At 40.9% G+C, this 15,410-nt stretch overlaps 1 protein-coding gene across 4 annotated transcripts in view; it reads right to left on the minus strand.

Annotated features, from left to right (window-relative positions):
* The window catches only part of mier3a (mesoderm induction early response 1, family member 3 a), a 94,979-nt gene that overhangs the window by 56,810 nt on the left and 22,759 nt on the right, over window positions 1-15,410 (minus strand). For all 4 annotated transcript variants that reach the window (XM_068033560.1, XM_068033550.1, XM_068033542.1 and 1 more), the window contains 2 exons: window positions 12,146-12,280; window positions 11,920-12,037 (listed from right to left, as the gene is read on the minus strand). In XM_068033560.1, coding sequence (XP_067889661.1) covers window positions 11,920-12,037; window positions 12,146-12,280 — 253 coding nt within the window. The remainder of the gene's footprint in view (window positions 1-11,919; window positions 12,038-12,145; window positions 12,281-15,410) is intronic.

Raw genomic sequence — 15,410 nt, forward strand, 5'->3', positions numbered from 1 at the left:
TCTTCTTGGTTGATTATGAATTGAAGACAATATCCAGAATCCATCCTAATAATGGATGTTTTAGATTTTATTCATTCATGGGATGCAAGCATCACTGGCCAGGTCAGCTTTTATTGCCCATCCCTAATAGCCCTTTAGAAGGTGGTGGTGAGCCACCTTCTTGAACCTCTGCAGTCCATGTGGTGCGGGTGCATCCACAGTGCCTTGATGGAGGGAGGTTCAAGATTTTATCCTAGTGACAGTGAAGAAACAGCAATTTAGATCCAAGTCATGAATGGTGAGAGATTTGGAGAAGAACTTGCAAGTGATGGTGTTCCCGTGAGTCTGCTGCCGTTGTTCTTCTAGGTGGTAGAGACTGTGGGTGAGGAAGGTGCTGCCAAAGGAGTCTTGGTGAGTTGCTGCAGTGCAACTTGGATATGGTACACACTAAAGCCACTATGCACTGGTGGAGGAGGAATTGAATGTTGAAAGTGGATGGGGTGCCACTCAAGTGGGATTCTTTATCCTGGATGGTGTCAAGCTTCTCAAGTGCTGTTGGAGCTGCAGTCATCCAGGCAAGTGGAAAGTATTTTATCACACTCCTGACTTGCGCCTTGTAGATGGAGGACAGGCTTTGGGGAGTCAGGTGGTGAGTTATTTGCAGCAACATTCGCAGACTCTTACCTGCCCTTGCAACCACAGTACTTATATGGCTCGTCCAGTTAAGTTTCTGGTCAATGGTGATCCCAGGATGTTGATGGCAGGGTATTCAGTAATGGTAATGCTATTGAACGTCAAGGGGAGACGGTTAGGTGTTCTCTTGTTGGAGATGGTCATTGCCTGGCGCTTAAGTGGCAAGTAACATTTATGCCACACATCAGCCCAAGCTTGCGCATTGTCCAGGTCTTGCTGCACGCGGGCAAAGACTGCTCCAGTATCTGAGGAGTTGTGAATGGTACTGAACACTCTGCAATAAGCGAGGATACCCACTTCTGATCTTATGCTGGAAGGAAGGTCATTGATAAAGCAGCTGAAGATGGTTGGGACTAGGACATACCCTGAGGAACTCCTGCAGCAATGCCCTGGGGCTGAGATGATTGGCCTCCAACAACCACAACCATCTTCCTTTGTGCCAGTATGACTACAACCCAGTGGAGAGTTTTCCCAGATTCGCACTGACTTCAATTTTGCTAGGGCTCCTTGATGCCACATTTGGTGAAATGCTGCCTTGATGTCAAGGGCAGTTACTCTCATTGCTGCTCTGGAATTCAGCTCTTTTGTTCATGATTGGACCAAGGCTCTAATGAGGTCTGGAGTTGCATGGTACTGGCAAAACCTAAACTGAGCATCATTGAGCAGGTTACTGGTAAGTGCTGCTTGACAGCACTGTCGACAACACCTTACATCACTTTGTTGATGACTTAAACTAGACTGATGGGACAGTAATTGGCTGGATTGGATTTGTCCTGCTTTTTGTGGACATTGTCGGGTAGATGCCCATATTGTAACTGTACTAGAACAGCTTGACTAGGGACACTGATAGTTCTAGAGTACAAGGCTTCAGCACTACAGCCAGGATGTTGTTGGGCCCTATAGCCCTTGCTGTATATGCTCAACCGTCTCTGGATACCACTTGGAGTGAATCGAATTGACTGAAGACTGGCATCTGAGATGCTGGGGAACTCAGGCAGAGGCCAAGATGGATCATCCACTTAGAACTTCTGGCTGAAGATCATCGAAAATGTCCTGCATTAATGCAGTGTTGGCATTACTCCCCCCTCAATTTCCTCAAATCTTAAAATAAAAAATGCATTTCCAAAGCTAAGAGCTATTTCTTGTGTTCTTTAATTCACTTTTCTTTCCTTACTGGACAATAGGTCATGGTTGTGCATAGAGCAGTCAGCCATAGAACCATAGAAAAATTATGGCACAGAAGGAGGCCATTCAGCCCGTCGTGTCCGTGCCGGCCGGAAAAGAAAAACTAGCCGCCCAATTTAATCCCACCTTCCAGTGCCTGGTCCAAAGCCTTGCCAGTTACAGCAAGTCAGGTGCATGTCCAGGTACCTTTTAACCATCAAGTGCAATCTTCAGGTAAGGCAGGGAATATTTAGACCAGTGTGCACATATGTAATTCAGTCCCCATTTTTAAAGTCACAAATTTTCCACTATTTTTATGCTTCCATTATAAATTCCAATAAAAACTACTTGCATAAACTTGTCATACCTTCCCAACAGTGGTCGCAGCTCAACTGTTGGAAGCATGCAATTATAGTTTGGACCAGTTTACATGGGCAGTTAACACTATAATCATAAACAAGATTTTATAATGGCAAAAGTTATCGGGTGGTGTTTGAAGACATTGAAGATTTTCAACATATTATAGATTTTACATAAACCACGTGGTGAAAGGTAAATCCTGTATAATTTTGAAGTACACAAAACATAGCTACATATCTGGAAGAAACACTTGGGCACTAATCTAAGTTTTGCACTTCAACTCAAAAGAAGCTTGCTGCATCATTATCCCATGAAGAGCAGCTAAGATGCCTTTGAGTCATCGAGTTGTACAGGACAGAAAAAGGCCCTTCGGTCCATCGTGTCCGTGCAGGCCGTCAAGCACCTATCTATTCTAATCCCATTTTCCAGCACTTGGCCCATGGCCTTGTATGCTATGCCATTTCAAGTGCTCATCTAAATACTTCTTACATATTGTGAGGGTTCCTGCCTCTACCACTCCTTCAGACAGTGTTCCAGATTCCAACCACCCTCTGGGTGAAAAAAGTTTTCCTCAAATCCTCTTGACCCTTACCTTAAATCTATGCCCCCTGGTTATTGATCCCTCCGCTAAGGGAAAAGGTTTCTTCCTATCGACCCTATCTATGCCTCTCATAATTTTGCATACATCAATCAGGTCCCCCCTCAGCCTTCTCTGCTCTAAGGAAAACAACCCTAGCCTATCTAGTCTCTCTTCACAGCTGAAATGCAACAGCCCAGGCAACATCCTGGTGAATCTCCTCTGCACCCTCTCCAGTGCAATCACACCCTTCCTATAGTGTGGCAACCAGAACTGTACTCCAGTTGTGGCCTAACCAGCGTTTTATACAGCTCCATCATAACCTCCCTGCTCTTATATTGTATGCCTTGGATAATAAAGGCAGGTACCCCATATGCCTCCCTAACTACCTTATCTACCTGTGCTGCTGCTTTTAGTGATCTGTGGACAAGTACACCAAGGAGCCTCTGACCATCTGTACTTCCTCAGGTCCTACCATCCATTGTTTATCCCCTTGCCTTGTTAGTCCTCCAAAAATGCATCACCTCACACTTCTCTGGATTAAATTCTATTTGTCACTGTTCTGCCCATTTTAACAGCCCATCTATATCATCCTGCAATCTAAAGCTTTCCTCCTCACTATTTACGATACCACTAATTTTTGTATCATCTGCAAACTTACTGATCATACCTCCTATATCCACATTTAAATCATTAATGTACACTACAAATAGCAAGGGTCCCAGCACCGATCCCTGCGGTACACCACTGGTCACAGGGTTCCAATCGCAAAAACAACCCTCAACCATCACCCTCTGCATCCTGCCACTAAGCCAATTTTGGATCCAATTTGCCAAATTGCCCTGGATCCCACGGGCTCCTACCTTCCTGACCAATTTCCCATGCAGGACCTTATCAAAAGCCTAACTGAAATCCATGTAGACTACATCAACTGCTTTATCCTCATCTACACACCTAGTCACCTCCTCAAAAATTTAATCAAATTTGTTAGACATGATTTCCCCCTGACAAAGCCATGCTGACTATCCTTGATTAATCCCTGCCTCTCCAAGTGGAGATTAATCCTGTCCCTCAGAAATGTTTCCAATAGTTTCCCAACCACTGATGTTAGACTCACCGGCCTGTAATTACCTGGTTTATCCCTGCTACGCTTCTTGAATAATGGTACCACATTCGCTGTCCTCCAATCCTCTGGCACCTCTCCTGTGGCCAGAGAGGATTTGCAAATTTGTGTCAGAGCCCCTGCAATCTCCTCCCTTGCCTCACATAGCAGCCTGGGATACATCTCATCTGGGCCTGGTGATTTATCCACTTTTAAGCTCGCTAAAACCTCCTCCCTTTCAATGCTAATTTGTTCAAGTATATCACAATCCCCCTCCCTGATCCACACCGACATCCTCCTGCTCCATAGTGAACACAGATGAAAAGTAATCATTTAAAACCTCACCTCCATCTCCACACACAGATTGCCACTTTGATCCCTAATGGGCCCTACTCTTTCCCTGCTTATCCTCTTGCCCTTAATATACTTATAAAATGCCTTAGGATTTTCCTTTATCTTGCCCGCCAGTGTTTTTTCATGCCCCCTCTTCACTCTCCTAATTACTTTTCAGTACCCCCCCTACATTTTTTATACTCCACTAGGGCCTCTGCTGTTTTCAGCCCTCTGAATCGGCCATAAGCCTCTTTTTTCCCCCCCTTATCCAATCCTCCATATCCCTTGACATCCAGGGTTCCCTGGATTTGTTGGTCCTACCCTTCACCTTTATGGGAACATGTGGGCCCTTGAACTCTCACTATTTCCTTTTTGAATGACTCTCACTGGTCTGATGTAGACTTTCCTACAAGTAGCTGATCCCAGTCCACTTTGGCTCGATCCTGTTTTTATCATATTCAAATCAGCCTTCCCTCATCCAGTACCTTTATTTTCAGTCCATCTTTGTCCTTTCCCATAACTACCTTAAATCTTAAAGTTATGGTCACCATCCCCGAAATGCTCACCCACTGACACTTCTACCACTTGTCCGGCTTCATTCCCTAAGGTGAGGTCCAGTACCGCCCCTTCTCTCGTAGGACTTTCTACATGCTGGCTCAAAAAGCTCTCCTGGATGCTCTTTAAGATTTCCGCCCCCTTTAAGCCTTTTGCACTAAGACGTTCCCAGTTAATATTGGGGAAGTTGAAATCTCCTACAATTATTACCCTATTATTTTTACACCTCTCTGAGATTTGCCTACATATCTGCTCCTCTATCTCTCCCTGACTGTTTGGAGGCCTGTAGTACACTCCCAGCAAAGTGATTGCCCCCTTTTTGTTTTTAAGTTCTATCCATCTGGCCTCATTTGAGGAATCTTCTAAGATATCAGCCCTCCTTACTGCAGTAATTAACTCCTTGATCAATAGTGCAATGCCACCTCCTCTTTCTTTTACACCCTGAAAGATTCTACACCCTGGAACATTGAGCTATTTTTCTAAGGTCCTGAACAGATTTATTCTTGACAAAATTTCTTTCACCTTAATGGAGATATTAAAAATACAGGCCCAAAACAATTCCTGATGACTGATCTTACCTGGAGTTAAATATAAATTTTGTCAGTTCCCATTCAAAATTAATTGATTAAATGTCAAAACATCTTGGAGGGCTTTCAGTGAGGTTATTCTCATTCTCTAAATATAATTAATCATCTTGCCTTATCTCATGAGGGTATTATGGTTGATAAACATAAGGGGTTAATTTTCAATTATGTATAGCAACTTCCCTCTGAATCACTGTCAGAGTAATTATATGTTTGGATATCACTTCCTTCCTACTGTCACCAAAAAAGACATAACTGCCCAAAGGAGAAAACTGAAGTTTTCATACATTACTGCTTTCGAGCCAGGTAGGGCTACGTCAATAACAATGGCGAGCAGCAACAACTGTCCTTCCCTGTATGAAAGCATCTAAACCCTGCACGCTACCTGCCCAACTGCATGGCTAAAATTAACTTGTCTTTTGGAAACACAGTTTCCTACTACTCTAATGGCAAAGTACACTGGAGCTCAACAAAAGGGACAAAAAGGGTAGTCTTCTATCTTCTCTCAGGCCGACAGACAGTGGGGGTTGGGGTGGAAATCAGAAAACTCAGCAGACCCTTTTTATCTTTGCATATCAAAGTTGTTTTTTCTGGGAAGCAGCTGATAAAGAATCTACATCACTCCTGTTGCCAGTTTCTTACAGGGCTTGACAGGGATGATGCAAGAAGGATGTTTCCCCTGGCTGGGGGGGTCTAGAACCAGGGAACACAGTCTCAGAATAAGAGGCAGGAGGAATTTCTTCACTCAGAGGGTGATGAGTCTTTGGAATTCTCTACCCCAGAAGGCTGTGGAGGCCGAGTCATTGAGTAAGTGCAAGACAGAGATCAATAGATTTCTAGGTATTGAAGATATTTCAGGATAAGGGCATCGCGCAGGAAAATGGTGCTGAGGTAGACGATCAGCCATGATCTAGTTGAATGGTGGAGTAGGCTCAAGGGGCCGAATGGCCTAATCCCATTTCCTATGCTCGAATTTATCCTAGATTTACCCCATTAAAGTCTCTAAATTACCAGCACAATTTTTTGACTATTAAAGCATTCCTTCCTGGCATTAGGGATACCATCCGAGAGATAAACTTACCAGTTGGTCTTTAGTAAATCAACTTTTTCTCATAGATAATAATTAGTGGATATATTCATACAATACAAAAACAGAAACCTGAATACAACTGAGGCAACAATTATATTCCATTTAATAACTGTTAACCTTTGGATAGATTCTCACCTACATGGATTCTGTTCAATCATTAAACAGTTTCCAGATTCAACAAGGAGTAAAGGGAAAACAGAGTTGAAAACAAATTTAGAAAACAGACAGAAGTAGCTTGGTAATCAATGCAGACCGAATCACATTTTTTTTGTTCTTGCATGTTTGAATGCAACCATTTACACAGAAGGGCCAATATTTCAATGATGATGAATATTGCTTTAATTATAAAGGAATCGAATAGCATTTTAGTTTTCTTGCTAATTCAGCATACTCCTTGCATCAATGGAGTATGCTGCATCAGACATACAAACAGGAAGCCCTGCCTGCCTGGACAAAAGCCTACAGCCAAATGCTACCATGTCAAAACAATGCATGCTGATAAGTATGAAGACTTCAAGCAACAGTACTGCAGAGAAGCAAGACAGAAAAGATAGCAGCACTCTGCCAGTCTTAGTTTGAAAATAACAAACATTACTATACACATTACACATGATATAAATGTCCAGTTTCATGAACTACCTTAATTAAATAAAAAAGCTCTTCTGTCATTCTTGCTGTGGAACCTGGGTTGCTCTTCCATTTCACGATTAATAGACTAAGGATTAGATATTATTGCTGATATTTCAAAATCATAACTTTAAAAAAGTATGCAATTTATGGAGGTATATTCTTCATATCAAATTATTTGGGGTTTATTAGCCTTGATTTTGACCAGACAAGTTATCAGAAGAACAAACTTCACCTCTAAGAGCACAATTAAATGCATTTCACATAACTTTGTGCGCACCAATTAACATCCAACTAGGAAGAAAAGTTGGCACAATTAGACTTAAAAAAAAATATAGAGGAGTGGATCCCAATCAACCTCTCTTTAATCTGCAACAGATTAATTTGAGCAAGCGTTTAAGGGATACTCCAGAACTGAAAGGACCTCAAGCCCAAGGATCTAGGTTTATAGCTGTACACCAGGTGACCAGTTTCTACTGGAGGGCTAGCTAGTAACTATTAATTTTCTAGGTAATGAAATGCAAAGAAAAATCTAGTTGGTCCAGATGACAGATGTGACCCTTAAGCTCAGATAACAGCCCTGCAGTCAGCAAGTAAAATCAGTGCAGGTCTAAAGTTAGTAAAAATGATAAGTTCAAATTTGCAAGCACAGCAGTTGGCAAGCACTGCAGTTATTTAGCACCCATGCTAACCTGTTCCTGGAACAGAGTTCTGAAAGTAGATTCTTGCTCAAAGGTACAAGAAAATGCAATTTTTGAAATGTCTTGGGCTCACACACCCTACATGTGGGTATCCTAATCTGACAAGAATGGAACAATTATTCGGTCAAAGGTTTTGATGGGAGGCTGAAATCGAACTCAGAAGAGCATGCAGCTTCTGAATCTTCACCAACACAAATGATTCGTCTTGAGATGACTGGCAGAAAAGACTTTAAAAGAGGACGACTCCGGGTAATACAAAAGTAAGCCAGATATCATACCCAGAATACCCGAGGTTTTGCTGATACCCCATCCCCTTATAAAGACATAATTCATAAGAACGCCAGTTGTAGGAAAGCTAAATAAATCATGCTGGAAGTTGGAGTGTTGGCAGAGAGGTTTCTTCTAAGCTTGTGGTTAGGAGTGCATGGTTGATTGGAGTAGGGTAGCTTTGCTTTGATCTACACAATATGGTAGTCCTCAATCGCAGGACAGAAGGGTATTGGATTCCTCTTGAAGAGCACTTAAATTCACTCTGCTCTCTACCCAAAAATTCATGTGCACATACAGTGCTACTAATTTAGTGTAGATTCCAGATGAACCTGAAATAAGGTCCATATAAACCCAAGGGGTTTAACCTCCTTTGTAACCCAGTGATCAACATGCTTGTATAAAATTTCTTTGGTCACTATTTTAATGCAGGCATTTTAGACAGGTTGATGACTGCATTACAGTAATACAAAAGAAACTTCAAACATAGCATGCTACAAAATAAAATTAAATTAGTGAATCTTGCACTAGCACAGAGGTTTCTCTATGCTGTGAGAAACCTCACAATTCTGTAAGAGAACTTGCTGGATTGGGGTTCTTGCTGTGACTTGAGAAGCAGCTCTGGTAAGTCAATAATCTAAATGCAAATGCTGCAGCGCAGAGAGGGTATAACCTGAGTTCTGAGATGAGGCTGAAAGGAAATATTTTATATCAGAAGTTATTTTTCCAAATGTGAAATCTCAGAAGCTGCCTGCAGGTAAACTGCCACACTTTGGCAAAACATCAGCCAATCACCAAAACAACCCGTGGAGGATTAAACTAAGGTCCAGACAAAGCTGAAGATACAAAGTTGGGTCCAAAAACCTCTCCTTTTTTCATCCCAAGCAACAGGAATCCCGTGGCTCCATCAGAAGCTTAGCAGCTACAGGCACAATGGAGTAAAAATGGCAAAGCTCTCACCCACTCCTGTAAACAATTAAGATACTGGAGTTTGGGGAGAACAAAATGTGAAGGCAGCATATCAAGATTCCTTGCCTCCTTTAATCCCAGGAGTTGAAGTGGGCCAACTTGGTTAAACTGATGGAGAAAGGCTTTAAGATGCATCATGGATGATGTCTCACTTCCAAGTACTGTCTGGCTCATCCTCAAATAAAGGAGTACTTGAACAGGAGCAAAAGTCAGTTATCAGCTGGCTCCCTGGAATCTACTTGGGCACTGGGAGATGTAGTACCAGCTGTTAAGAATTTTCGTGGACAGCAACATGATTTAATCATCACCCAGCCCAAGTAGTTTATCAAGGAAAAATGTCTGACAGCAATGGAGCATGTGTCAACCCTAAATAGAATTCAACCAACGAAAATGGTGCAGTTTAGACTGATGGCTGACCAACTGCTACACATTCCAGACCAGCTTATTGCCCGAGACCTTCTCTCAATAGAAACCGGTGGATGGGGTAGTGCAAAGTGAAAGGTGACATCCTGGCACCAAGTCTGCTTGGCACCACACTGGATTGACTCCTCATACAAGCCAGCACCAAAGTAAGCTGAGCCACAACAGGAGTGGTGACCTGAGAAGGACCATGCTTTTTGGCACCTGTGGAGCAGGTTTGTGGTGGGGGCCAACTTACCTGGCTCCCAGACCTCACTCCTTGGAGGATTGTTGAAGACTCTCCCGTCTGGTGCGGGAGGAGACGTCCAAACATATAGTGCACAATGCCATGTTGTGCTTCAAAGATAATTGCAAGAACCTGAAGTGGCCATCTGCCACCACGAAGATGCCATTACATTTTGTGCAAAGCTTAAAACCAGCAGAGAACTTGCTTGAAGATCAATGATCTTTCCAAGCTGGAAAACAAGAGAATACAGAGCTCAACCAGGTGAGAAAATAGTGGCGAGTAATTTTATGCTGCTGGGGGAAATGTTACGACACATCAGATGAGGGGAAGAGTCTTTAAATGACTGAGGAAAGGGAAACAATGTGGAATGTAGCCCAACTGAAAAAAGGCATCTTAATTAGCCAATCATCACTGGAAATCCCATAGAAAGAGGATGAATGAATTACTTCTAAAAACTATTTTTAAAATAGGCTCTCTCAATAAAAAATGACCTGGGATATCAATTAGTTTTAAGAATGAGTCCTGAAAGTAAAGATCAGCTTATATAACCTCTATCTTGGGCGTGGCAACAGCTCTCATCCACATATAATGTTTAGCTTTTCCCCAGAAGCGGCAATTCAATTCCGCGATGAAATTCTCATATTTAGTAACTTCACACGCATGCATTTTTAAATGATAATGTATGATCCATGGTCTCTAAACATTCGAGAAGAAGTGAAGTAATCATGAACAAATTGAAGACAGAAATAATTTCTTCTTTTCGCAAGTTATCACAATCTAGCCAAATACCCAAATCAATCTAGAAGACTAGATCCCCAATTTCAGTATTATTTTCTGGTAGGTTGCTGTCTGTAAGTTCTGACACTTTGCAATAAGTTACTTCAAGTTACTTAACTAACAGGACTATTTCTGCATTAATTATGTGTATCGAAAAACTGGTGCATTTCAAAATACATTTGTGAAGTGTTTCATCATAGATGGCTTAAAAAGAGAAAAGGTATCTCAATTATAGCCCATGATCCAAGGGATCCTACCTGCTGTCCTTGGGGTGCATGTTTGCAACAAAAATTTTAATCCAAGCTCCCACATACTTCAATCAATATTGCAACTTCGGCAAAGAAACTATAAAAACTATACAATTCTAGAAGGACTGAAAACTGACAACTCTTGGGGTGCACTGCTTTTCTTCAGTGAGACTTAGCTACCAATTCCATCCAGACAGACAGGATGAGATGCTCCATCAACAGATACAATGGTGCACAAAGTGATTTTACACGATTCTTTGTGGGTGCAAAAGCACACATTCATTTACTAACTGCCACTAAACTAAAATCTTAGGCCATCAGGATATTTGCTTTACGAAGTGCCACTCTGGTGCAGTACTGGGAATATATCTGAGGTTGTGGGTTAAGGATGTGGCAGGTTAGACAACTTTTCTCTGACTCAGTGCTAACACCAGAAGCATAAAGGACAAAAACATTCCATTCCCCAGCACAATTTCTCCCTCTGATCAACATAACTTTGAAAAATGCACCTAGCAGCATATTCAAGATCAGAAGTACTCAAATTAATAAACTCAAATTTCCTTTACACGGTCTCAAAACTTAGCTGACACCTGCATTTCCGAACAAGCAGCACACGTCAAGTACGATTACCCGCACAATTCAGAATCATGTACCCAACAGAGTGTACGTGATTTGAAAATGTAGGTGCATTTTAAGTATTGAACTGGTTGTGGCACCCACTGCCCCAAAAACAAAAAAAAAGTAGCTGCTGGGATTGAAAGTTTAGCCTCAGTCGTTCATTACATGATGCCTGTGGAAGGTGACAAACATATATCCACAGGTTGTAAATCTAGCCACCTGAAACAGCATGTGGCTGGCCAGAAGGTCACGAGATTTGCCAGTTATTTTTGCATTTGGATGCACTATGTCACTTATGGCTGAAGTAATTTTATACATGAGTGAAATTCATACCAAATTTACTCAATACATTTAAAAAATACCTTGTACTTTTTTTTAAAAACAAAGTAAATATTACATGCAAAGTTTGATCAAAGGGAAACAAAGATTAGTTGCTTAGCTTGTCTACTCAGTGGCTAAATTTTATTTGCAATTAACAAGCCTTTTTTTTAAACAATCCTTCTCATTCTATCCCCCACCCCAAAGCTTACTCGATAGGATTAATTATATTTTACCACAACTTTTAAAAATTCCACTCTGGCCGCAAGGTTTTTGATCAAGCTACTTTTGTTTCTAATCTATAAACTTACATCTTAAGTGTCGGGGAAATAAATCTGTTGTTTCATGAGAAGTGACAGATGGAGTCAAGTCATCAGCAGAAGACTGTGTTTCTTCATCACCTGAAAGTAGGTCTTTTGCTATTTCCTCCTATTAGGCCCAGATAAAAAGGAATTTTATTTGCTGGACATAATTCAAAATTTTTCAAGTCTATTTGTGTACACTGCTACAAAAAAAAATGGGCTTTACTGAACTTGCCTTATCGAGAGTCATGTCAGGTAGCTCATCTGTGAGCTCACTTGGCGAACTCCCTGGATTTTCGTTTTCTATCACCGGAGCAGAAGGTTCATACCCATAAAGTGCCAGCAAATCATCGAGTGGCATGTTGCTCTCCTGTTGAGTACAAATAGCTGCAATTTATAGAGTCTTGCATTTTCAGTTAAACTATTTTTCAATAGATCTAACACACAATTCAACAGCAATACCTCCCAGCCCCACAAATTCTATTACTGAGAAGGACAAGAACAGCAACATCATGGGATCATCACCTGCAAGTCGCTCTCTACGTCACATACCATTCTGACTTGGCCGTATATTGTTATCCCTTCTTCATTGCTGGGTTAAAATTCTGGAATTCCTACCCAACATCACAAAGGTACTAAGTGCGGACTTGCCAGCATTCCCATGAATAAAAAACTATTCAATAAATCCCATGCGCAATAACAATAAATTAGTTTTACAAATTAGATATTGATAAGGCAAGAGGCACAATCCAGGAACAATCTGAAAACTTAGATTTCTGTAGTACTCATGCAGAAAAGCATTTTAATATGTTACAGGTGGTAGACTGAGTAAACACAGAGTAGAAGTGAAAAAGGATTGGAAAGGGGCAGGAGATTTTTTTTTGAAGGAATAGAAGTGGGAGATGACAAAGGTAGAATTGCTAGGAAAAGAATTTCACAGCGTAGAGTATGTCTGAAGGAGCATCTAATGATGGTGGAGTCAAAAGTAGGTGAGCCAGTATAGAGGAGTGGGGAGTAAGCACACTGGCTGAAACGACTGGCGAGAATAGTTCACAGTGCCAACAATAATCGTAGTGTTGAACAGAATATCAAAAAAAAAAATCAGGAAATTAGGGGAGCGTGTAATTTTTATGTAGACTGGGCAAACAACATTGGCAAAACTGGTTTGGAAGACAGGATCATTGAATGCATTCAATAGTTTATTTTTATATAACAATACACTGAGGAACCAACTAGGGAACAGGCCATTTTAGATCTAGGATTGTGTAATGAGACAGGGTTAATTAGTAGCCTTATAGTAAAGGATTTTCTGGGGGATAGTGATCATAATATGATAGCATTTCATATTAAGTTGAGAGTCATTTAGTTTAGGGAGGCGGTGGCGTACTGGTATTGTCACTGGACTAGTAACCCAGAGACCCAGGTATTGCTCAGGGGACATGGGTTCAAATCCCACCACAGCAGAAGGTGGAATTTGAATTCAATTAATAAATCTGGAATTTAAAGCTAGTCTAATGATGGCCATGAAACCATTGTCGATTGTTGTAAAAACCCATCTGGTTCACTAATGTCCTTCAGGGAAGGAAATCTGCTGTCCTTACCTGGTCTTGCCTACATGTGACTCCAGATCCACAGCAATGTGGTTGACTCTTACATACCCTCAAAATGGCCTAGCAAGCCACTCAGTTCAAGGGCAATTAGGAATGGGCAATAAATGCTGGCCTGGCCTGCGACGCCCACATCCCATGAATGAATAAAAATTTTTTTTTCGAAATTAGGGTTTTAAATTTGAACAAAGTCAACCACGGAGGTATAAGGGGCAAGCTGGCTGATATAGACTGGGAAATTAGTTTAACAGGTACGACGGTAGATAAGCAGTGGCAAACACTGAAAGAAATAATTTATAATTCTCAACTAATGTATATTCCCTTGAGGAATAAAAACTCCATTGGAAAAGTGGTACAGCAATTGTGAACGACAGAAATTAAGGATAGTAAAAGAAGCCAATGTTGCCAAGAATACAATTAATCCCGAGGTCTGGGAGGGTTTTTAAACAAATATTTTGTGTCTGTCTTCACTGTAGAAGACACAAAACATACCAGAAATTGTACAGAACCAAGAGGTTAATGAGAATGAGGAACTTAAAAGTAACTAATATTAAAGAAAAAGTACTCGCAAAATTAATGCAACTAAAAATCCCCTCGACCTGATGGTCTACAACCTAGGGTTTTAAAAGAGATGGCAGCAGAGATAATGGACGCATCGTTTTGATCTTCCAGAATTCCCTAGATTCTGAAACGGAACCTGTGGATTTGCAGGTAGCAAAAGTAAGCCCAGTGTTCCAACAATGGAGACAGAGAGAAAAAAAAAATCAGGAACTATATGCCAGTTGCTTGACAATTAGTAGGGAAAGATGCCAGAATCTGTTATTAAGGACATGGTGACAGGGTACTTAAAATCAGAATATGATTAGGTGAGTTGACACTGTTTTATTAAATTGGAATCGTATTTGACAAATCTATTCAAGTTTTTTGACGGTGTAATGTGCAGGATAGATGGAGGGAAGGGTAAGACCAGTGGATGTCGTACATTATGATTTTCAGAAGGTATTCAATAAGGTGACACATAAGAGGTTCTTACACATGGTTCAGGCTCAAGGGATTGCGAGTAATCTATCAGCATGGACTGGAGGATTGTTTCACAGATTAAGTATAAATCAGTTATTTCCACTGGGAAATAGTGATCATAATACCATTGAGTTCCGTATCAAGTTTGAAAGTGAGATGCTCCAATCACAAACAAAAACTTAAACATACAAAAAGCCAATTACATGGGTGAGGGGAGAACTGGCTATGGTTAATTGGGTAAATTGACTAAAAGGTATGGCGACAAAGGAACAGTGGGAAACATTTAAAGAAAACATTCAAAATATTCAACAAAAATACATTCCACTGAAAAACAAAAACTCAGCCAAAAAGACCCATCTGTGGTTCATTTAGGAAGGTAAGGATAGTCTCAGATTAATAGAGGCTTACAATGTTGCAAAAAAAAAGTAGCAAGTCTGAGGATTGGGAGTATTTTAGAAACCAGCAAAGGGCCACAAAAAAGTTGATAAGGGAAAAAATAAAATGAACCAGAGTAAACTAGCCAGAAAAACAAAAACGTATTGCAAGAGATTTTATAAGTATATAAAAAGAGAGTAGTTAAAGTAAACTTAGATCCTTTAGTCGTAGAGACAGAAAAATTATCATGGGGAATGAGGAAATGGCAGAGGCATTGAACGAATATTATGTGTCTGACTTCATGGTAGAAGACATAAGTTTCATATCAGAAACAGACAGTAACCTAGGGGCTAAAAAGAATGAGAAAATTAATATCAGCAGAGTAAAAGTATTAGAGAAACTTAAGGGACTAAAATCCAACAAATCCCCAGGACCTGATGGCTTACACCCTCGGGTTCTAAGAGACAGCTGCAGAGATAGTGGATGCGTAGCTATGAT

Source organism: Heterodontus francisci, chromosome 1 (genome assembly GCF_036365525.1).
Source record: "Heterodontus francisci isolate sHetFra1 chromosome 1, sHetFra1.hap1, whole genome shotgun sequence".
Classification (NCBI taxonomy): domain Eukaryota; kingdom Metazoa; phylum Chordata; class Chondrichthyes; order Heterodontiformes; family Heterodontidae; genus Heterodontus; species Heterodontus francisci.